At 45.2% G+C, this 23,991-nt stretch overlaps 1 protein-coding gene across 1 annotated transcript in view; it reads left to right on the plus strand.

Moving 5' to 3' along the window:
• The window catches only part of CTSA (cathepsin A), an 81,476-nt gene that overhangs the window by 43,850 nt on the left and 13,635 nt on the right, over window positions 1-23,991 (plus strand). The window contains exons 11-14 of the mRNA XM_078651902.1: window positions 3,576-3,724; window positions 4,062-4,137; window positions 4,223-4,312; window positions 4,541-4,642. Of these exons, the coding sequence (XP_078508028.1) occupies window positions 3,576-3,724; window positions 4,062-4,137; window positions 4,223-4,312; window positions 4,541-4,642 (417 nt within the window). The remainder of the gene's footprint in view (window positions 1-3,575; window positions 3,725-4,061; window positions 4,138-4,222; window positions 4,313-4,540; window positions 4,643-23,991) is intronic.

The raw sequence follows: 23,991 nt of genomic DNA on the forward strand, positions 1-23,991 counted from the left end.
AAATGACCTGCCCTCCTTTCCCATTGGACAGGTGAACTCTGGTGAAAGAGGGCGGACTTAAACCTACTTTGTTTTCTTATGTTCGCCATTGTTAAATCTTTTTTCAAGTGAATTTGGATGCACACTCATAAATGCGGACATAAGAAAGCAAAGAAGGTGCAAGTCCGTCCTCTTTCACCAGAGTTCACCTGTTTAATAGGAAGGAGGGCAGGCCATTATATTGAGGCCGTGAAAACAATCATGAAAGGCATTGAGAGGCTGTGTAGCAGAAACAGGTTAGTCTATTCCTAGATTGCTTTCTAAAGGTATCGGGTAACTCCCATCACGACGACTGGGAATGATTCAAGTATGTGAATCTATGAAAGATTCCTATACTGGAGAACTACTGTTGCAAGTAAGGAAGTCATTTCTTCCCTATGAGCAGAATGCATGGGCCCAGAGGACTATGTTGGCATCTGCAAATATGACATCTGTTTCATTAGAAAAGAATTTGAGCCAATAGATGTTCATTCATTTCCTTAACTACACATTAGTGTTTTTTAGGTCTCGCTACGACGAACGCGCTAAAAGCGCGTTCTCGCAGCGAGAACTATAGTCGGCGTCTCAGCTCAAAAACCAGTGTTTCGACAAGACCTGGCCGCGCGCAGCGTTTCCCCATAGGATAACGTTGTGCGCGGCCAGGTCTCTTCTCCACAGCATGGCAGAAAGGACCAAATCGCGTCGCGCGCCTCTCTGGAATGCAGGGGGAGTCTGCAGAGGGGCGCGCGGCTGACAGGAGATGAGAAACGCGCGAGGCGCTGCCATGCTTCAGAATGCTGCGCGCCTGATCGCCCTTCCCCGGCACGGTGTGACCCGGGGATCGCTCTGGAGGCTCCGCAGCCCTCAGTTGTGATGCCGTCAGGGCAGGCACTCTGCGTCCCTCTTCTTTCACTTTTTCAAACGTCAGGCCATGTTTACAGCTGGTTTGATTTCCGCACGCTGTGATCTACCTGCTCTTGAATGGCAAGTTTAGATCACTTTATTTATTTATTTACTGATTTTACGTGACCCCGCCATGAACAAAGAACACGGCGTGTCCCATTCCCACCACTGGAACTGGTAATTCAACTTTGACACACATATTCAATTCCCTCGTGGCACCCTGTTATGCAGCGAGTTGGAGCGGTTTCCTTCTTTTTTTGTTTATGAACAAATTGTGCATTTTTGAACTTGTTTAAAATAACCAGCAGTTTGGACATCAAAGTGCCACTGCTCTGTCGGGCTCAGAAGGGACGTAGAAACAAAAGCGCAAAGTGACGTTGTTGGCGCTCCCCAGCGTTTTGTTGGTCTTTCCTTGGCGCATCCAGGGGGAGAAAGAAGGCATATAAAACTGTCAGCCTGGCGAGTCCAGGGTATGTGAAGGGCAATGTTGTCTGTGTGACAAAGGACAGCGATCTCGGTCCATTTAAATCTTGTGAACGTAACGTGTCTTTTGTAAAGCGCACATCCGCTTGGAGGGTCTTCACGGCTCTATAGAACAGATGTTTGTTGTTACCCAAATCAGTGGTACTCACTTTAGCGACCTCTGGAGAATGTAGGGTGATGGGAACCCGTGACCATCGGGTCGAAGAGGTCTCTTCAGTGGAAGGACTATTTGTGTAGCAGTGGGCGGGTTATTTCTGCGTTTTGTTATTTTAGGCGAGTAAGTGTGCCTGTGACATGGGCAGGATGGATAACGATTGGTTGAAAAGTAATGCCAGGTCCTTGGCGAAAGTCTGCAAATGCGTATTCATTATATTTGACCCCAATCCCTTTTCTCTCGGAGTACTCTCTTCTTTCTGTTTTGTCAGTGGTGGCACCCGTTTCCCAGCGTGTTAATTATGTAGCCAAATAAGGACTGACAGAATGTACATTCCCAAAGAAAACTTTTTTTTCAGATACTTAACTAAATCCTTGTGGATGCCAACGGCTGTCAGTCACTGTCTATCCATATGAGGCCTCAACAATTGGTTTTGTAATAATTACTTGTCTTTTCTATAGTGCTGGCTACCGTGAGGTCAAACCTGTCCCCTTCCGGTTACAGGCGAACAACCCAGACACGGCATCAAAAGGGGCACATGGTGCATAACATTAAAAGGAACTTTGCTACCAGTCGTATTTTTGAATTCCCGTTGCTCGTACTTGTGCTGCCCAAATCCAAATCCGATGCCCCAAATGAATGAGTCTGGAGTCTCCAAATGGCACTTGTTGGGAAGGGGGAGGCAGTGTGTGTTATTTATATATCTATACAGTGTCACATTTATAACATTTCTCAGATTATACTGTGTTAGTGAAGGCAGATATCTATTTATATACTGTGAGTGGGATTACATATTTTACTTTATATATTATCTTGGAATGAGAGTACACCATCACAAGAGCCACCAAACGCCTGCACACTCGCACAATCCCAAAGCCTGCGCTCTCGCACCATCACAAAACCTGCACTCTCACAGCATTACAAAAGCCAGCAAGCCCAGACCGCTCCAAAGCCTGCGCTCTCACACCATCACAAGAGCCAGCAATCCCAGACTGTCCCAATGCCTGCGCTCTCACACCATCCCAAAACCTGCGCTCTCACACCATCCCAAAACCTGCGCTCTCACACCATCACAAAACCTGCGCTCTTACACCATCACAAAATGCTTACAAGTACAACAGTAACTCACAATATTATTATAATATAATATTATTGCCAACATTGCTTAATATTTTGCAACAGCTATCATCTTCCAAATCATCTTTATACACCAATACAGGCTTTGCTAAAAATGTAATGCAATGTCATATACAATGCCAATAACTCAAACTTTAATGCTGCGAGACCTATTGCATTGCATGTGCTTGTTTGTTTTCCTGCTGTGACCCACCAGATCACCCCATTTCCCACAACTTGAACAGATGGCGGTGTTCATTGGCTTACACCTGTAAGTTGACCAAATGTTGAAGCTATTTTTAATTGTAACATGCACAGATTGTGTCAGCTTCTCTAACCCCAATTATAAATTGTAGTAGACCCTCCTAGCACCCATGAGATTTTTGGCATCCCTGCCTTTTAGTGGAAAAATATATAGTTGCATTTCTTAGTGCAGCATTTGGCGTATATGGCAGCGCCCCTTTTCACCAGTTAAAAGATGTGGTAGGCAAATCTTGTACTATGTAGAGGTTGCGACCATTCCCATTTAGTAGATGGAGGTGGTGGAAAGCTCTCCCAGACCTGGCCCACACACTAGGCAGCAAAACTAGCAGCTCCACATTGCGATGCGTAGAGGTAGATACACCTCTTGCAAAGAATATAGGAATATGGTATCCACTGGAAATCTTGAAAGTTTCATAGTTTCTATACAATAGAGATTTTGGTGATGCCCACTTTAAGCAGTTCGTGTTTGCAGCAGTGTCGTGTGCAGTGGTAGAATGTTGGTGTAGCTTACCCTTGTAGCCAATACGTTTTTTAAGTGATTTCTTGTGCATCCACCAAAGTCTGTTGCTGGTCATCCTACATCTCTTTGAGGTTTTAGTGTCTCTTTTCTATTGCATCTCTGCTCTTTTACCCACAGAAATTGCTTCATTTATCAAGATCTTCAAAGCCTGTGAGGATGGATCCACCTTGTGTGAATACTACAGCCTCAAGAACTTATTTGAACAACGCGTTTGTGAAAAAAGCCCTCCACATTCCTCCTGAGGCCCCAGTCTGGGAAGTCTGCAGGTAACGCTCTACAGCATCCGACAATCCATTAAGGGTATAGTTGGGGGTCTGTTAGCCTCATGTTTAAGTAGCCGTCTCCTGAATATAGCAGGGTCATATCTGTTTTGCATTATCTATTCCATCCACAATAACGTCCATGTCTGACTCTTATCCTTTCTCACATCGAGTGAAGGAACTTTTTCCCATTTGTGCCTTGCTCCCTCTCCTGTACTTCCTCCAACTCACTCCTTATGTCTTTGTAACTTCCTCTGTCTCTTCAAGTGCATTGCTTCTCTCTGGTTGTTCAGTTACGTGCTCCCTGAATCTGCTTTGATTTGATTATTTTTTTTGTGCGCAGTTCACAGGTTTATCAGGGATACACACGCGTGGTAGATAGCTTGGAGAAGCAGTACTTGAAGCTGCTGAGTGCTATGGTAAGAGGGAAAGTCTTAAAGTTTGATTAGAATCAGATGAAATTGAAACTCTGCAAACTAAACCAATCCCTCTGTCTCATCTTAGAAATATAGGGTTCTGATTTATAATGGTGATGTGGACATGGCATGCAACTTCCTGGGAGATCAGTGGTTTGTGGAAGGGCTGCATCAAAAGGTAAGCTTTGCAGATACTAATTGCAGGCCACAGCATTCATGTGATGTCTAGTGTGTGGAAGTGGCTCTGGCTATGTTTCAGTGGCACTGATTATCAGAATGGACTATTGCTTCATGACTATTCGTGTGCTCCATTGGAGGTGATGTGGGAAGGTAGTGGGGGAGAGGTGGGCTGAATCATGTAATGTCACTGCCTTTTTGTTGAATATTCTTGTCCAATGTTCTTCAGGTGCAGGTGAACCGCAGAGTGTGGAAGTACGAGGATGAAAACGGACTGCAAGTTGGAGGATTTATCAAAGAATTTCCCAACATAAGTTTTCTTACAGTCAAGGTAAGCTCTGCTAATTCATCCGTGCATTGGTCGTTTGTCTGCCTCCAGCTGAAACATTACAATGCCCAGAATATTTGTTGTCACTGACTTCACAATTGTGGGTCTGATGTATATGGACTTTGCCCAAGGTGCATGTTGACCAACAGGCCACCAACCAGATCCATCTCTGTGCATAATACCTGTGCAATTAAGTTTAGTATGTAAACAAACTACAAGGAGATCCCCCGAGGCTCGTGCCCTACACACACTCAACTGTTTATTTATTCAAAGTTTTATATAGCGCGAACAGGATCCTTACAGATATCAGAGCGCTTCACAAAGACAGGGAAGGGGCAGTAGGAGTCAACAGAGATAATGGGAGACAGTATAATAGTCAATAACATGGTAATAACATGGATAATAAAAACATACATAAAACCAATCCATATACAATCAGGTAAGGGAGTAATATAGGAACAGCACAGGTCATTGATCACACTACAGAGGTGTACAGGTGGATCAGTAAACCAACGTGTATCATATCTTGGTCGGTAGTAAGAGAGTAGCGTAGTAGTGCCCCCAACAAGTAGAATATAGTGCCAGGGGATAGGGTGAGCAGTGATACAAAGCAATGCAGAGTCTCTGTACCAACATCTATAACGATCAGGAGATCTTGGCCAGAAGGATGGTTTTCACCTCTTTCTTGAAGAGTGCAGTGGAGGAGATCAGCCTGGTTTCAGGAGGGAGCGCATTCCAGATCCGGGGAGCCATCCCTGAGAAGGAGCGCTTGTAAGTTTTCACTTTCGGAATCTACGAGGTTTCAGGAGAAGATTTTTTGTGCTCCTATTGGATCTCGAACCTCCTGATATAGACAGCTTTTGAGCGAGGTAGTTAGGTGCCTTGTGGTGCACGGCCGCGTGTGTCATAACTGCAATTTTTAGCTGTATTCTGGCTTCAAAAGGCAGCCATTTTAGAGACTTTAGGTCTGGGGATATGTGCGAATGCTTTCTAGAGCCAGTAATGAGTCTCGCGGCAGCGTTCAGGGAGGCTCTTAAGGGTGCTGTTGTTGATAGCGGGAGACCGCTGAGGGCCACAATTCCATAGTCTATTCGAGGGATGACTAAAGCTTGTACAGCAGTTTGGAAGTCTTTGGCCGGGAGGAAGGGTTTAATTTTCCTCAGTGTGTTAATTTGGAAATTAGCTGCTTTTGTGGCTTTGCTGACGTGCTGCTGCATGTTGAGCTTGGCGTCGAGTGTGATGCCTAGGGATTTCGCCGAGTCCACGATGGTAGGTTGGACATTGAGTGCTGTTAGGTTGTTGAGCCAGGTTTGGGTGGTGGAGATTTTCGCCGGGGGTGAGATGAGTAGGAACTCAGTTTTCAGAGCATTTAGTTTGAGGTGATTATCGGCCAGCCAAGCTTGGGTGTTAATAAGCGTGGAATTCAGATGTATGATATCTTCCGGGGATTGTAACTTTAGATAGAGTTGTGTGTCATCGGCGTACATATGGAATTGTACATTGGATGCTTGAAGCAAGGTGGCGAGCGGTTCCATAACGAGGTTGAACAGTGTAGGGGAGAGGGTGGATCCTTGTGGAACACCTAGATCTACAGGCACAGGTGTAGATAGCACATTGTCGATCTTGAACCTCTGAGACCGGTTGTGAAGGAATGACGAAAACCACTTGAGAACAGTTCCCGATAACCCCATTCTAGTACTTAGCAGCTCCAGCAAATTCTCATGTTTGACCGTGTCAAATGCAGACGAGAGGTCAAGAAGGATGAGGAGGCAGGACTCATTGCGATCCAGAATTTGGAGGGCGTCATCAATTATGTGTGTCATAGCTGTTTCAGTGCTATGTTTCGCTCTGAAGCCTGATTGATGAGGGTTGAGGAGGTCAAATTGATCAATGTGTTTTGTCAGTTGGAGTTGGACACATTTCTCCAGCAGTTTGGCCAGTGTGGGGATATTGGTGATGGGCCGATAGTTGTTTAGGTCAGACGGATCAGCTGTAGGTTTCTTGAGTATAGGCGTGACTTGCCCCACCTTAAGGGAGTCTGGAATGTGGCCTTGTTGTAAAGAGCTGTTGATGATCTTGGTCCAGAGAGGGAGGAGCAGGGGGATAAAGTCTTTTACAGCATTAGCAGGTAGAGGGTCTGTGAGGTGATTAGAGGGCTTCAAGGTGCAGAGCAGTTTGTGTATTGCTTCTTCCGAATAGGTATCGAAGTACTGCCAGGATACCTTGTTTTTAGGTTGAGTGTCTGCCTTTCTGGTGTGGTTGGGGTATCGGCTTACATCCATGATGAGGTCATTTCTTATGTTGTCAGTCTTTAGTTTAAAGAAAGCAGAGAAGGTTTCACAGTGTGGGGTGTCATTTGTTGTGCTGTTTGATTGCGTGGGTTTGCCTTTGTTTGGGTCTTGATTAGCTCGAACAGCTTTCTTGGCCTGTTCTTCGCTTGGTCCAACTGGCGGCTGAAGAAGTCAGACTTTGTGCGCTTTATTTTCCTAAAGTAGGCCTTTCTCTTGTTCTTAAGCTTTTTGAGATGCAGTGCTGAAGGGTCCGATCTCCAGGTGCGCTCTGCCATTCGCATATTACGCCTTTCGTCATTGAGCCTGTCATCATACCAGGGGTTAGAAATTTTGGTGGAGACTCTCTTCAGTTGCAGAGGGGCGACTTCATTGACTATTGTATTCATAGAGTCGAGGTAGTGGTCAGTCAGTGATTGAACATCTGAGGCACCTGAAGGGGGAAGGAGGAGGTTGCCGATGTGGGGAGGTAGTGTGGAGGGGTTAAGATTCTTCAAATCCCTTTTCCATGTTTTGGATTTGATGGGTTGCGTAGGGTTAGGTTTAACTTTTTCGTTGATAAAGAATGTGATAATGTGGTGATCTGACCAATCGCAGGGTAGAATCGCCTCCAGTTGAATAGCGTTCTCTTTGGCAATGATGAGGTCGAGTATCGCGCCTTTGTCGTGTGTTGGTTTATCGCATAGTTGGGTGAGGTCAAGCGCATTGAGGAAAGTTTTGAGACTATTCACCACGGTGTCTTTCTGATCGTTCCAGTGGAGATTGAAGTCACCCAGGTATACTTGAGTGGTCTGCCGACCGGCGTTGGAAGTGATCAGGTCCATGAATTGTTGGGTGAATATGAGATTGTCACCAGGCGGGTGATAGATGAGATGTAAAGCACAGACTTGTTTGCCCTCACTGGTGATGTCGAGGCAGAGGAGTTCACAGGAGGAAAGGGAGGGGGAGGTGACTTGAGTAACGGAAAGGTTGCTCCTAAAAATGCATGCAATTCCCCCGCCCGTCTTGCCAGGAGACCTGTCCAGCCTAATGATGTGATAGTTGGGGGGGACTAGTATGTCCATAATCGGGGTAGAGGCTTCAGTGAGCCACGTTTCCGTTAGAATGGCTAGGTCCAGCTCCCTATCTGAGACGAGATCCGCGATGTCGGAGGCATGTCTCTGGGCCGATCTGCAGTTTAGTAGGATGCATTTGAGTTTGGGAGAGAGAAGGGTGGTCGAGCTTTCTAGTGTGAGGGGAACTTTTCTGAGGTTGTTAGGGACGGAGCCTCTGTTGTTGAGTGTTGGGAGCCTCAGAGGGTTAGTAAGAATTGTGGGTATGGGGATGTGTGAGTTGGAAAAGACTTTTACCGGACCTGGGCCATAAGAGTGTAGGAGAGAGCATAGGTCGCGGTCCGACAAGGGGTTGAGAACACGACGGGGGCGGTGGGAATTATTACGAGCGGGGATAGTAGGCCATTGCTGGTGTCGTCGGGGGCGAGGGTATGTAGGGAGGGTGCGTCGTTTGTAGGGTAGTTTGGTGGTGGGAGGTAGACTGGGCTGTGAGGAGAGAAGGACTTTGATTGCGTGGACGTCTTTTTTGATTTGTGACATTTCCTCTTTGACTTGTTGGAGGGTGGATAAAGTCAGGTCAGGACTGTCATTGGGGAAGGTGTTGGTGGAGAGAGCCGTTGGTGAGTGGTGGAGTAGTGAGCTGGAGAGCAGGCAGGGTATCGCGGGGGGGGGGGGGGGGGTATACTAGCGTTGTTGAGGGGTTCCGCGGTGCTAGTGAGTGGGATGGTATTCAAGGTGTGGACGTGTTTGTGGGCGAGGGGTGAGGGTATTGGAGGTGTGGCAGGCTGTGGTTGGGAGGCATAGGTAGTGACTTCAGTGGGAGACGGTGCTGGTGAGTAGAAGAGTGAGTGAAGGCTGAAGACAGTGGGGGAGACAGGAGGGTAGTGAGGGCTGAGAGTAGGAGGTGGGAGAGAGGGGGATGCTAAGGTAAGGGGGGAGGTATGTTCTGTATCTTTTGTTGGGAGGGAGATAGAGTTGTGAGTGGGAGTGGGGAGGGAGCAGGGAAGGAAGAGGTGTCTGCCGTGGGGGGGATGGGGGGGGGTGGATAAACTCCGAGTGATGGTGTGTGCAGATGTAGGCGTGTTGTGGGTGGGAGTTGTTGTGTCAGGTGTGAGAGACTCGAGGGTGGGGGTGGGGAGGGAGATGGGGAGGGAGAGGTGTCTGTCATGGGGGGGATGGGAGTGGGGGGTGGGTAAACTTTGGGCGGTGGCTTGTTCAGATGGTGGTGTGTTGTGGGTGGGGGAAGTTCTTTCCCGGGGGGAGAGGGATGGAGGAGGTGTGGGTGGGGATGAGAAGGGTCATGTTAGGGGGGCTGCTAGTATGTGCAGTGGAGATATTTGTGACTGTCATTGGGGAGTGGGGAGCGTTAACAACAGGTGGGCCATTTACTGGGGAGCTGGGGGTAGAAGTGTAGTAGGTGGTGGCTGCGACGTCAGGGGTGCTAGTGCTGGCGGAGTTCTGTGTAGGGGTCCGCAGCTTGGAGAGGTGCTCTTTGAACTTGGGGAACAGGTTGTCTAGTAAATCCAGGTTCTTGTCCGTGGATTGGATTAGGACAATCCCGTTATTGTAGATAGTAATGGTAGACCTGCCAGGGAAGAGGTGGGAAGGTGTGATGGTGAGAATTAAGCCATGAGTTGTTTTCCTGGTGGTGGAGACTGTGAGTAGGGATAGGAAAGTTTTTCTCCATTGGGCTCTGCGTGAGGTGTGGAAGATGATATCGGTATTCAGAGCTCCATTGCCCGATGAGAAGTAAGTGTCGGCAAAGGGTGTTTCAGGGTGCGACCTCAAGAAGTTGTGTTTAAAACGTTTAGTGGCATTTTTGGAGAGAGGAGTGGAGGGGTAGTTAATTCTAAAAGTGTGCTTGCCGTTGAGCTCCATTTTGGGGAGGCTGTGGTGTTAAGTGTAGGAAGTAGGACGATAGTACAAACTGTCAGCCGCTAGTTACAGGGCCAAGGACGACACTAGTGAGTGATCAAAGATATAAGGAGTAGAAGTCGGTGTGATCCCCGAACAGACAGTGCGTAGGTGCATCTTACCACAAGTATCCTATATATGAGGTAGCGGTCGGCTTACACCGTGAAACCAACTATGAGAGGTAGGACCGATTAGGTGGAAGCCAAGTTACATATGTTCCTTCTTGTGATACTCTTAGCTTCTTCCACTTTCTTATAGCCCTAAGATTCAACCTGCCCTGTGTTGCTGGGCCCATTTTAGTTCTAATCCCATTTCCTATCCTAATCAGTTTATGCCTTTAGCTGACACATTTAATCACCAACTTGTTTTGTGATCTCTTTACTCTTATGACCCCTACATCCTTAACCTCTCACACCTCTAGGAATTCCAGCCTCTTCTCTGCTTTCAAAGTCCTAATTTACTCTTCCACATTTCCCCAATTTCTCTAACACTTACTACCTATCCCCAATTCATTCCCAATCTGTTGTAAACCCCTTTATATTCTCCTTCGAAGCCTTGTACTCTTCATTTTACTGGTCGTCAGTGAAACAATTCTCTTCTCTTCCAGTTTAATCCTCCACCATGATATTTCCAGTCTCATTTCCTCCTCTCACCCTGCAAGTTTTTACTCCCACAGCTTCATGAAGTTTTCTTTTAAGACTTTTGAGTTTCACAAAGTATAAAAACGTGGAACGCCTCAGCTAAAAGTAAATTGGGTAGGAAAAAAACTTTGAAAAAGAAAACACATTTGTTAGTAGAATGCTCTCACAAAAAAGATTATATAAAATTATTTTCATGCATATTGAGGGATTCATTTTTGCGATTCCCTCTTAATGCTGGTCATCCTCTGGGACTGCTTAGTACAAAGGTTGCTACGCAGATCCATACCTAAATCAACAGAGGCATCATGAAAGTTTTTGAGGCAAAAGACAAGTAGATACATTTTGATTTTTTAAAAAAAAGCTATGACTTTGTCAATGAGTTCGTTTTCTGGGTCTCTGCTTAGGAAATATATGCACTGAGCGGTTAACATGCATTTCATTACACTCTCTTAATAAAAAAAAATGTAAAGTGATTTAAAAAAGAAACAAATGGAAAACTCTGCCGGCAGGTGAATTTGGGGGTTAAATTGGTGAAGCCTATAGACTTCACAATGTAAAGCTCAAAATGTGTTATATTAACTATGTTCAAGGTCAATATTTGAAGTGGAGCCCCTTATAGGTGTTCCATCCAGATGTTGTCTCTTTTCCCTAGTGTCAGAGCAATGCTGAAAGACCTTGTACTGACATTCCAGTTATTTTTTATACATGACGCTGTCATTAGTTAAGCTTGTACATTTTAGATCAGTTTCATTGTAGGGGAACTAAAATGGTTGTAATTAGGCTGTTGTGTGGAGTTGTCATGTCGGAAATTGTGGTGGGACTCGTTTGTTTATATTTCTGATGTGGACATGCACTTCAGTCTCAATTGAATTCTCTACTACAGTTCCACCTGTTCCTGGTTTGTAGCTGTTGAAACCTGTTGACAATTGTGAAGTCCCAAATAACCTGGTGCTTTAGCTGCTAACTACAACATACTCCTCTAGGCCCTTTAGTAGTAGTATCCATACCCTGCTGTAATTAGCCTGGTTCTAATAGATACTTATTGAACAGATTTCTCTTAATATCTCCCACGTGCAATACTGGATATGGAAACTACTTTTGAAGCCATAGCTCTCCAGTGCCTCCAGGTTGCTATGTGTGCCTTCAACCACTCGCGTTCTGACAAGAGTAGGACTTGGAAGGCAGTAACTTGCATGCTGGCGTCCGCTCCTGTTTTTCTTGCCTTATTGGTGCGTACCTACTCATGTAAAGCGCTCTGATACCTCTGGGTGTAGCCAGCGCTATATAAAACTTCTCAAATTAAAAAAAAATAATAAAGTTCCCGAAGGTCTTATTGGTGCTTCACTAATTTACATTTCTTAGCTTTTGAAAGCAACTGTTAAAATGTCTTGTTAAATTTGTCACACACACTTTAAAAAGATGTCTATTCAGATACACATGACATCTGTATATGGAGTTTTGGATCTGACCATGATCTCTCAGCCTGTGACTCCTGTTCTATTCAGTACAGTGTGACTTATTTTCAACATGCAACTTCAATTTTGTCCCTACATACCTCCCGCTCCCTCATCCAGTTCTAATTGTGGATTGTTTGTACTGCTGAGGAGTGTTTTCCTGTCTTTTATCCTTTTTATAGTCAATGTCCTTGGTTTCAGTAGTTGACTATCTGCAAGGCCCTTATGGCTCTAGGGCAAGTTAAGGCCCTGTAGTCTCCAGTAATTTATTTCAATTCTGGGACACACATTTTCCCAAATTGCTTTTTTACTCCTTGCTGACAATGTGAACATTTCTCCATACCAGGTATCCTCCCCCTGATTATTAGTTTGTATATTCTAGATACTAGCTGTGTATTGCCTGTTACTCTCCTTCATAATATTTCGACTTTGGCTTACAGGCATGTGATTTCTTTCCTTATTGCCCTTTACGTGACCCAGTGTCTGATCTGTGTGGGTCTGTATCTTTCGGCTTCTCCTAAATCACAACCCACGTCAACTTGTTTAAATGTCTTTAATTATGATGCAGCAGGCCTCTCTCCATTGAATGCCTCATTGTACAGTAACGGTCCAAACTCCGGGTTTCCATTCAGTGGGGTGTAGAGGGAGGTGTATTTTTAAGCCCTACATCATCTCCTATGGTGTTCCATACTTTTAGGGTCACCCTAGTTATTAGGGAATGCACTAAGCTTTGAGATCTGTGTTTAGGCTTACTCGTGAAACTTACCACAAGGGGCCTACCACTAAAATGATTGATAAAGCACCTGTGGCGCCCCATTTCTGCTTTTGACCATTCCAATAAGGAGGTCAGGTGGTTAGTCCTCACAGGAGGGGCCAAGAATCATGGACGGTCGTTGCTGTTGTGTGAAAATCCGGTCATCACTGGATGGATCGTTGTGGACGGTTGCAGTTGGGGCAAAGTGCAAGTCTCGCGTTACTGGTCGTTGTGGGTGGTCACTGCCAGCGTAAAGAGCAGGTATCGCTGGAACTTTGAGTTGGTGGTTGTTGTGGATATCAGAGTTTTTTGCACAAACTGGCCCTTTTGTGGGCGTAAGAAGCCCAGACTTCAGGATTTTCACCATTTACTTCAGGAGAAGCTCTCGCCGGTGGCAGCTAGGAGTCCAGGACCTAGGGGGAACCGCTAGGTGATCAATACTCCAGCAGAGCCAAGCAGCAGGGACAGTTGGAGCTGGGCAGTTTCAGGGAAGCCTCTGGAAGCTTTTTGTGTCCTTAAAGCTCACACAGGAGGTCAGCCAATTGACCCCTAGAGTCACCCTGGGTAGCCTAGGGTCAAGGCAATCTGGACCAGACTTCCTTCTTCAGACAGCTGGGCACTCATTTCGGCAGCATGGCAGTCCTTCTGGCAGGAGGGACATTTTTCTTCTGAATCTTACACAGGTCCAGGGGTGTTCTGCAGGTCCTACTTTTATCCTGGTGCCCGCCTTTGTGTGAGTGGGAATTCTCTGACCTGCCACCACAACTGGTTCTGGTCAGTTCTTTTTCCTTCCCTTGGTCTTTGCTACATACTTACAATGACAAAGCCAAGAGCTGCCCTCTGGTGTTGGGTTCTTTTTTTGAGCTGTAGGCAGAGCCCTTGAAATGTAATCAGGGCAGGGTACACCTTCTCCTCGGCCATCCTTTCGGGAAGATCCCCCTCCGGTCACAGCTAGGTTCCCGTTGTTTCACTGTCTGGAAGCAATACACAAACCCCAGCAGCTGATTCATTCACAGTCAAGTGACCCAGGACTCTAGTAGTAAGGCACAGTTGGATTGGGCGAGAAAATGCCAACTTCCTGAAAGTAGCATTGTATCATAAAATTCGACTTCACTATAAAAGAGGCTTATAAACTACGATTCATATGAGTGTAAACGGTAAGCATATCTTTATCTGCTTCCAATCTGAACTAGAACACACACAATTGATGGACGGAATACAGAACAAATCAAGACATTCACCCCCACGCAAGAGATCTGGGTTAAATCCATCATGCTTTTGTTCACCATGCAACCCCAGTTTAGACCTGGCCATATGCAAATCAGTCTTGGCCCTGTGCCAATCTGAACTAAGCACTTACGTAATGTAATAAGGTAACCCAATGTTAGTCAATGGGAGAGATGGGCTTTACAACAGTGAAAAACAGTGAAAAATAACTTTAGGAGATTTTGACTGCCAGGACATGCAAAACTTAAACACTCTAGTTCTACTTTTCACATGCAATTCACCCTGCCCTATGAGCCTTTAGGGCCTACCTTAGGGATGGCATATATGTATTAAAAACGATGGTTTAAGCTGGCAAAAGGCTTATTTTGTCAGGCGGAAATTACAGCTTAAAACTGCACTGCAAGCTGCAGTGGCAGTCCTGAGACATGTTTTAAAAGGCTACTTTAGTGGGTGGCATAATGAGTGCTGCATGCCCACTGGTAGCATTTAATGTAGTACCATTTACTAGGGACTTGAAAGTTAATTAAATTTGCCTGTTAGGTGTAGGCCAATTTCACGATATTTTAGGTAAAGAGCACAAGCACTTTAGTGGTAAAGTGCAGAGTCCTAAAATCAACCAGAAACAAATTAAATAAACAGGAGGGGTGGCAGCAAAACGTTGGGGGTGGCCCTTCCAAGAGGGCCAGATTTAAAATGACCCATATGCGAACATGTAGTACCATTTACTAGGGACCGAAAAATAAATTAATCTGCAGTTAGGTGTAGGCCATTTTTACCATGTTTTAGGCAGAGAGCACAAGCTCTTTAGCACTGGTTAGCAGTGGCAAAATGCACAGAGTCCTAAAACCAACAAAAAGAAATTCAGAAAACGGGAGGGGTGAAGGCAAAATGTTTGGGGTGACCCTACCCTGAGGGCCAGGTCCAGTAACCAGGTAGAATAGATCTGCTTACAAAGTGATTAATGGAAAGAAATAATGAATTACTGTAGGAAAAATTAACTACATCCATATCCGGCTTTGAGAAATGTTCTCGCATTTTATCTGGGCGAGCTGTTTTTAGGACCTGGTGGCCCAGTCTGGCGTGATCTCAAACTGGCAAAGAACAGGTACTCTGCGCATTCAGAAAGTGAATGAGCAATAAAGATGCATTTGAATCTTGTTATCTTGTCATATTTGCTGTGTGTTCAAAGACAGAGGTCGGATGTCAGCTTATGTCTTTCAAATTGCTGCTTATTTTACCTGGAGATCGGTGTTTACAAAATCCTTTAACTTTCCCATCAGAGAAAGAAAAGTAAAGTGAAATATCTTGACAGTCATGATGGGGTACTGGCAGTGTGAAATGAAGGGCTGTAGGATGTCAGTTTTTTCTAAAGCATAGCACTTGTATAGCTTGTAAGTGAATTGTACACAATTCAAAACATATGTTCGTAGATAGGAAAGCAGTTTTTGAAATTTGGAAGTGCAATGGAAACAAAGATTTGAATTGGAGCAAAACAAATGATAACTTTTTTTACTTGCTGATGTGCAAATACATTTTTGATGAAACCGGTTTCCTCACATTTTTTGTATGCTATATCATTTTATCAATAAAACTGCATGTCAGTGGGAAAGTTTGTGACCATTTCAATAGAAATGCACTGTCTGTAAATCGCAGTGCACTACCACAAGCTTTAGTAATATTTTTTTCTGATGGATATATCTGCCTGTGGATTCCTCACCTTTTGAATACCCCCTGCACCAGCATTCTGCAGAAATTCTTTTCCTAGCTCTCCCACGTCGACTAGGACGTCATAATAGCACGGCTCCCCTCACAACTCTGTATGACGTCATCAGAGCCATAAAAAGACCTCGTCGGCGTGCTGATGTCGGTTCCCTTTTTTCCGCGCTGTCGACGTGTAATTTTTTTTCTAGGGACTCTCCATTTTCTTGGTGATTACTTTGTTTCTTCAAATTATTCAGATATGGCTACTTCTAAGAAGTCTGGATTCAAGCCCTGCAAGGAGTGTGGTAGTCACATGTTGATGACTGATCCCAATGATGATTGCCATTGGTGTTTGTTTTCCGACCACGACGTCGAAGGGTGTCCATGCTGCAGGAAAAGGAATCCTAAAGCTTTAAGGGAACGTGAGGCAAAGCTCTTCATGGCTAAAGCAAAGAAAAAGAGGGGTCGAAAACATTCGAAGTCGTCGACTTCGTACACTTCAAAATCCAAGAAACACAAGTCATCGAAGAAGAGGCATAGTTCTCGGCGCCGTTCTTTGAAGCTCAAGGCATCGAGGTCGCCTTCTCTGGCTCAGCGACTTCGTAGGAAAGACTTTGTGTCTCCATCACCTTCTCCTTCTCCACGGGCGACTCCGATTCACTCACAGGCTCCGAACTCGCCGGCATCGAGGGGCTCTTCGAAGCCTAAAGGTACTGCTACGCCCAGGAGGTCTCTGACGCCCAGGGAGTCTTCTCTTGTTCATGTGGCTTCGCCTGTGCAGGCGCCGTCTCCACCGGCTCCGCAACTTCCAGTTCGGCCTCAGGTGGAACATGTTCAGGAAGGTACGGATCCTTATCCTCCTTTTCCTGGCCCTGGAATGGATCCCATGCATTTTCTAAATGCGATGTTTGGCATTTTTGCTAGGGCCTCCAATCCTACTGGTGCGCCTTCGGGCCCCGTGGGACCATTGGCCTTTAATTTGGGTGTACCTCATCAGTATGCCCAGACACCTTTCGTGCCATTCATGCCGAAGACTCCAGCTTGGCATTTTCCGGCGCCGAGGTCTTCCACTCCTGTTCCTCATACTCCATCTGTTGAGTCGGAGCCGCCTCGGATTCGATCGGCGCCGAGGCTTGATCCTGAAGGTCCTCCATCAACGCTGATGCCGTAGTCACCGGCGCCGCGTCTGGCGCCGCCGCTGCCGATTCTGAAGCAGAGCTCTAGGAGGGATGCACAGAGACTGCTTGAAGAGGAGGAATATAGACAAGAACAGGAGGATGGAGAAATTGTCGACTCTGTTGACGAATTTGAAGGCTTACAGGAGGCCAGTGGGTTGAATACTTCCCCGGAACGGGAACTCTCATCTCCAAAGGCTGGGATTTCACAGGATGTTGCTCCTTATGTTGTTGTAAGGAAAGCAGCCGAGTTGCTTGACCTGCAATTTCCTTCAGCTGAGAGAAAGTCTAACATTCTAACTAAGGTTCTTAATACGTCTTCTACAATGAGTGAGCCTCTTCTGCCCTTCAATGAGGCTTTGACAGAACCTATTTTGGAAGTTTGGCAAAGACCCTTGACTGCTCCAGCCGTTTCCAGGTCTATTGCGAGGAGGTACAAGCCAGTTCCTGGGGATCCTGCATTTCTGTCTACTCATCCATCACCTGAAAGCTTGGTGGTCCAAGCTTCTTGCTCGAAACAGTCATCTGGTTCCTTCCCTACCATCCCGGGGATAGGGATTCTAAAGAAATGGAGCAGGCGGCAAAGAAAGTATGGCATTGAAATCTACTAATGCTACCTGTTTACTTGGAAGATCTATCCATGCTCTTATGGACTCTGTCAACAGCTAGCCCCAAAGCTACCTGAGGATGATCGGGTTCCTTGAGGCACTTTATGACTCTCAGGCCACTGCCCGTCAAGTTATACAATGCAGTTTGGATACGGCAGACTGGGTGGCACGAGTAATGGGATCTTCTGTGGCAACAAGGAGACAAGCTTGGCTAAGATCATCTGGATTTTCTCCTGATGTTCAGGCAACCCTGTTGGATTTGCCCTTTGGTATGAGACTGTTTGGCACTAAGACTGACTCTGCCTTACAACGCTTTAAAGATAGCAGAGCGACTGCAAGATCTCTGGGCCTTCAAACGCAGTCTAGAAGATATGGCTACAAACGGTATCGAGGTTTTGGAAGGGCGACTTCCTTTTGTGGCTGCCAGCAACCTCAGCAGAGTCAACAATAGCAGAACCCCTTGTATAAATCATACAGGGGTAAGAATAGGGACCGTTTTCGAGGAGCCGCTCGGCAGAAGTCTTCCTCCTCCTCTTCTCCTCTTCCCCACCTTTGGTGCCACAGGAAAGAAGCTCTAGATCCCCCATCAGAAGCTCTAGATCCCCCATCTTAGAGCATGTTGACCCTGTAGGAGGTTGGGTGTCCCACTTTATACAAGATTGGAAATAGATTGCTTCCGACCGTTGGGTTTTGAATCTTGTAGAGAGTTGGGTACAACCTTCCTTTTTTTTTTTTTTTTTTTAGAGTTTCCTCCTCCTTACCCTCCTCGCCAGAGTTGGTGTTCAGAGGACCATTTGCTGCTTTTGCAGCAGGAGGTTCTTGCCTTGCTACAGAAAGGTGCAATAGAGGTGGGTCCAGAGCAGGAAAGGGGTCGGGGGTCCTAGTCCCGGTATTTCATCCTGTAGTCGCATCGGAAGTATCTCCGCTTCACGGTAGGATCGCAACACTACCAGTTTGCGGTCCTTCCGTTTGGTCTGACTTCTGCACCTCGAGTCTTTACAAAGGTGGTGGCAGTGGTAGCCGCACATCTCAGAAGGTCAGGGGTTCCTGTTTTCCCCTATCTGGACGACTGGCTGTTGAAAGCAGAGTTTCCTGAGTAGGTGTTGCGCCACTTGCAAGCAACAACGCAACTGTTGTTCAACTTGGGTTTCTCGATCAATGTATCCAAATCTCACCTGGTGCCTTTTCAGCGCAGCCTGTTCCTAGGGGCAATACTGGACCCTACTGTGTGTCGGGCATTCCCGCCTCCGCAGAGGATTCTCGACATTCAGGAGATGATTCCTTTTTTTCACGATGGAGTGGTTGTCCAGTCCTGAAGGTCGTGCACCTGCTCGGTCCGTTTGCTTCCGGCATTCTGTTGGTCAACCATTCACGCTGGCACATGAGGGCACTCCAGTGGTGCGACCGCAGGCAGTGGTATCAACACAACGGAGATCTCGGGGAGAAGGTCAGAATCTCCAGAGACGCTGCAGCGGAGCTGACTTGGTAGGGTGTGCAGGGCAATCTGTCTCAGAGTAAGCCCTTTCAGTCTCCTCCGCCGGTGGCCACAGTGATCACAGATGCCTCCACTCTAGGGTGGGATGCTCATCTGGGGTATCTGGAGGTCAAAGGTCTTTGGTCTCCAGAGGAAAGGTTGCTTCACATCAACCTTCTGGAATTGCGGGCGATATGTTTGGCACTGAAAGCTTTCCTTCCTTCCCTTTGCGGTCAGTCAGTTCAGGTCCTGATGGACAACACTACCGCAATGTGGTACATCAACAAAAAGGGAGGTGTAGGGCCGTATCGCCTGTCGAGAGGCTCTGCAGCTCTGGTCCTGGGCTCAGGGTCATCAGATTTTTGTGTTTGCAAATCATCTAGCTGGTGTGCAGAATGTTCCTGCGGACAGTCTCAGTAAGCATTACTCGGCTGATCACGAGTGGCGGCTTCATCCGGAGGTGGTCCATCACATCTTCAAGATATGGGGGGTCTCCTCGGTTGCGCCTATTTGCCACTCCCGAGAACGCGCACTGCCCGTTGTTTTGCAGTCTCCAGTATCCGATGCAGGGAGCGCTGGGAGACGCGTTTCAGTTGGATTGGGGCTCGCAACTCATTTACGCGTTTCCTCCCATACCCTTGATTCCTCGGGTTCTGAGGAAGATTTGTCAAGACCAGGCTAAAGTTATATTGATTGCTCCGGATTGGCAAAGAAGGGTGTGGTACACAGATCTTCTTCACCTCTCATCGCACCCACCGCTCCGTTTCCCTTTCAGGTAAGACCTCCTCCTGCAGTCGCAGGGGCAGGTTCTACACCCCCACCTCCAGAGCCTTCACCTCCATTCCTGGAGATTGAACGGGGCAACCGGAGTTCTTTCTCTCTCCCACCGGATGTGGTGGATGGTATTTTATCATCCAGGAGACACTCCACCAAATCTGTGTATTCTTCCTGGTGGTCCAAATTTGTGAAATGGTGTGGAGAGAGGTCCATTGTTCCTTTTGAAGGCCCATTTGTCTCATTTGCTAAGTTTTTCTCTTTCCTTGGCCCTGCAGGGTTGTGCTGTGGCTACAGTTAATGGTTATTTGTCGGTTTTATTTGTTTGCCGGATCAGCCGTCTTTATTCAAATCTCCAGTAGTTATGAGGTTCATTAAGGGCCTTACAAATAAGTTTCCTCCCACTCCTTTCATTATGCCTCAGTGGGATTTAAATCTTGTTCTTACCTTTTTAATGGGTTCTCCATTGAACCTGTTCATAGTTGTCCTTTGAGGCTTCTCTCTTTTAAAACGTTTTTCTTCATTGCCAATACCTCGGCCAGGAGGGTAAGTGAACTTCAGGCTCTTAGTTCTAAACCCCCATTCTTGACCATACATGCAGATGAGCTGGTTCTTAAGACCAGGGCTGCTTTCCTTCCTAAGGTGGTTACCCCTTTTCATTTGGGACAGTCCATTACCTTACCTACCTTCTATCCTCACCATTCCAAGGAGGAGTAGAGACTTCATCGTTTGGATCCTAAAAGAGCTGTCAGTTTTTATTTGGACAGAACGGATCTGAGGCTGGGCGATCAGCTCTTTGTGGGCTATGTTGGGCGAATGAAAGGCAAGGCTCTGCACAAGCTGACTCTCTCCAGGTGGATCATCCTGTGCATCAATATCTGCTACGCCTTTGCCAAGAAGGACCCGTCTGAAGGTATCATTCTAACAGAGCTAAGTCATATTCTTCTGCTTGGCTAGAGGTGTTCCTGTTATTGATATTTGTAAGGCAGCAACTTGGTCCTCCCTCCATACTTTTGCGAAGCATTACTGCTTGGATTTGGAGGTTAGGAGGGAGGGCCATTTTGCACGATCTGTTCTGCAAGATTTTTTGGTCTAGTCAGGTGGACACTCTCCTCCGGAAGAGTGTCCACCTAGTGATATATATATTTTGTATACGTGTGAAAATTTGTCGGTCCGCCCCTTTGCCTCAAAGGCACTGAAAAAATGGGTGGAACTGATGTCCGCATGCTGACGAGGTCTTCTTATGAAATGAAAATGGTTTTTATAAAGCGCACATAGCTGCCCTGAGGCGTCCAATCGCTGAGATGACGTCATACGGAGCTGTGCTATCATGACGTCCTCGTCGGCGTGGGAGAGGTAGGAAAAGAATTTCCACGGAATGCTGGCGCAGGGGGTATTCAAAAGGTGAGGAATCCACAGGCAGATACTGTATCCACCAGAAAAAGCGTTACCGAAGGTAAGTAACTTGTTCATTAAGAGTGAGAGTTTTTAAACCTGAACTGAGAAATTCCTGCCTGGCCCTGATGACAGTGCTGTTACTGTACTAAGATGCACTTTTGAGGCTGTGTGTACCCTATATCTGGGCTAGATTTTTATTATAAATGGAGCAAAAATGTAGTCTAATAAATCAAACAAAAGAGTTTATATACAGCAGACACGCTGAACTCACAAATTTGAAGGTGCTCTTGTGATAATGAACAAAAAGGCAACTCAGTGAAAAATATTTGCCTAGGTTCACACAATTTGAGGGTATCTAGAGAGAGGGTACCCCACTATCTCCAGGGAACAGGGTACAGTGACAGCAAGTCAAAGAGGAATCCCTGGGTGCACACTCGCAGCTATTCTTACTCTACTTTCATACCACTCTACATGGACATTCAGACTTGACCAGGGAATACTGGTTCAATGCACTATATGAGTTAAAAATTACTTTCCACGCCAAAATTGGAACGTTCACAATCTAATTTTAATAAAAAACATATACATAATTTTTTTTAAATCTTTTTGTTCGACATCACAATTTTAAAATTTCAAAGAAAAATTCTTTGGAAAGAGTAAAGTAAAACAGTTTATCATAACTTTCATGAAATTAAAAAACAAAGAAAAACATAAACACATAAATGTTATTTCATCAGATCGGAAATTACACATGGAAAAAGTTTTCGGAAACCTATTAGTAAACAACCCCCTATATATTAACTGTGGCCTATTGATGTTTTTGCCACAACTGATATCTGGATCCAAAGGTCTATGGTTCTTGTACAGGTGTTAACAACGGTAACATTAATACATGTATATCAGTTGCTCACTGGACCCTAGTTGGATTCTCTGTATGTAAAAAAGCGTCGACGCGTTTCGGTGCAGAGCAGATGATACTGTGGCACCTTCTTCAGGACTTCTGTATTTGGGGTTACCAGCTTCGGTAAATGGTGACTTACACCCTCTCTGTGGATATGCGGGGAGAAAGGTATGATGTCACTATCTTAGCACAAATTATCTAAACATCGCATTATCTTAAACGCTTCTCCTCCTTTTTCATGCAATGATATATTGCTACTCTGTCTCCTACAACCTATGCCTCTTGGGGTACAGGTGTTCAGTTCCTAGTCTTTTAACCAACTGGTAGACTCTATCTGGTTGTCTCCGAGTGTACATAATATTACAATTACTCAACATTTTATACTCCTTGTTATGCTACTGTTCTTTGGTACAGCTAGTCCCTCCGTATCCATTTCGATGTGGAAATGTCTAGGGCCAATAGGATACTATCTAGAGAACACTCGCTCACATACAGATTGTTGCATTCAAAACACATTCTTACCCCTTATATGTGGCAAAGAGTATCCATATGGGTGTATTTATAATACTCGGGTGACTTCTTCAGTTCTCAATTCTGGGAAATGGTTGATCCTATTAGGGTATATCAGAAAATGTCAGTATGTATGGTCTATCCGTTTAATCTATTTCATTGAATGGTAACTAGTCAAACCATTTACCTTTTTCAAACAATATGAGTTCCCCGTTGTGGAATATCTTCTCTCTTTTCCGAATCTTTAGGCACTTAGCTGCATATCTATATTAACAGAGAACGGTATACATGTTTTATAGCTCCCCTCTCATGGGGTGGATTAAAAGATCTATTCATATACTCTAATGGAGTTCACTTCTTCCCATCTTACCTTAAAAACTTATAAAACTCTTTTCGAACGGGCATAGATCTGTGAATCTCCTTCAATGAACTGGATATGTTCTATGGAGGTAAACAGATATATAGATATATTTATAAAGCTGCCGGGTAGGCTGCCTCATTTTCGAATCCGTTTTTAGTTGATACCAGCTTTATAGGTTGATCTAAACCCTTCTCTGTATACTCTCATCGGGACTTTTAAATTCATAACATTTAATATTTTTTCTGTTGGGCTACCGGATTACTAGCACTGTAGTTGATCATACAGAGAATCCAACTAGGGTCCAGTGAGCAACTGATATACATGTATTAATGTTACAGTTGTTAACACCTGTACAAGAACCATAGACCTTTGGATCCAGAGATCAGTTGTGGCAAAAACATCAATAGGCCACAGTTAATATATAGGGGGTTGTTTACTAATAGGTTTCCGAAAACTTTTTCCATGTGTAATTTCCGATCTGGTGAAATAACATTTATGTGTTTGTTTTTCTTTGTTTTTAATTTCAAGTTGAAATTTGTCTACATATGTAATGAAATGTTATGAAATGTTATGATAAACTGTTTTACTTTACTCTTTCCAAAGAATTTTTCTTTGAAATTTTAAAATTGTGTTGTCGAACAAAAAGATTAAAAAAAATTTATGTATATGTTTTTTATTAAAATTAGATTGTGAACGTTCCAATTTTGGTGTGGAAAGTAATTTTTAACTCCTATAGTGCATTGAACCAGTATTCCCTGGTCAAGTCTGAATGTCCATGTAGAGTGGTATGAAAGTAGAGTAAGAATAGCTGTGAGTGTGCACCCAGGGATTCCTCTTTGACTTACTCACACAATTTGAGACCAGTTTATGGGTCAAGTGCATTACAGTTAGGTACTATGGCTGTTTTAGGTCACCTGACCTGCATTTCTGTTAAAATATTTATAATATTTCGAGGTCTGCAAGCTGCCCTAGATCTTGTCTAACTTTTTTGGAAAGCCCCAACCATGTATACTGTTTTCTCTGCCGTGCACCAATTCATATCCCATCCTTTATCATCAGTGAATGAATGAATGAAATGATCTTTATTCGGATTATAATAAATCCATAAAAGTACATACAG

Source organism: Lissotriton helveticus, chromosome 7, assembly GCF_964261635.1.
Source record: "Lissotriton helveticus chromosome 7, aLisHel1.1, whole genome shotgun sequence".
NCBI classification, from domain to species: domain Eukaryota; kingdom Metazoa; phylum Chordata; class Amphibia; order Caudata; family Salamandridae; genus Lissotriton; species Lissotriton helveticus.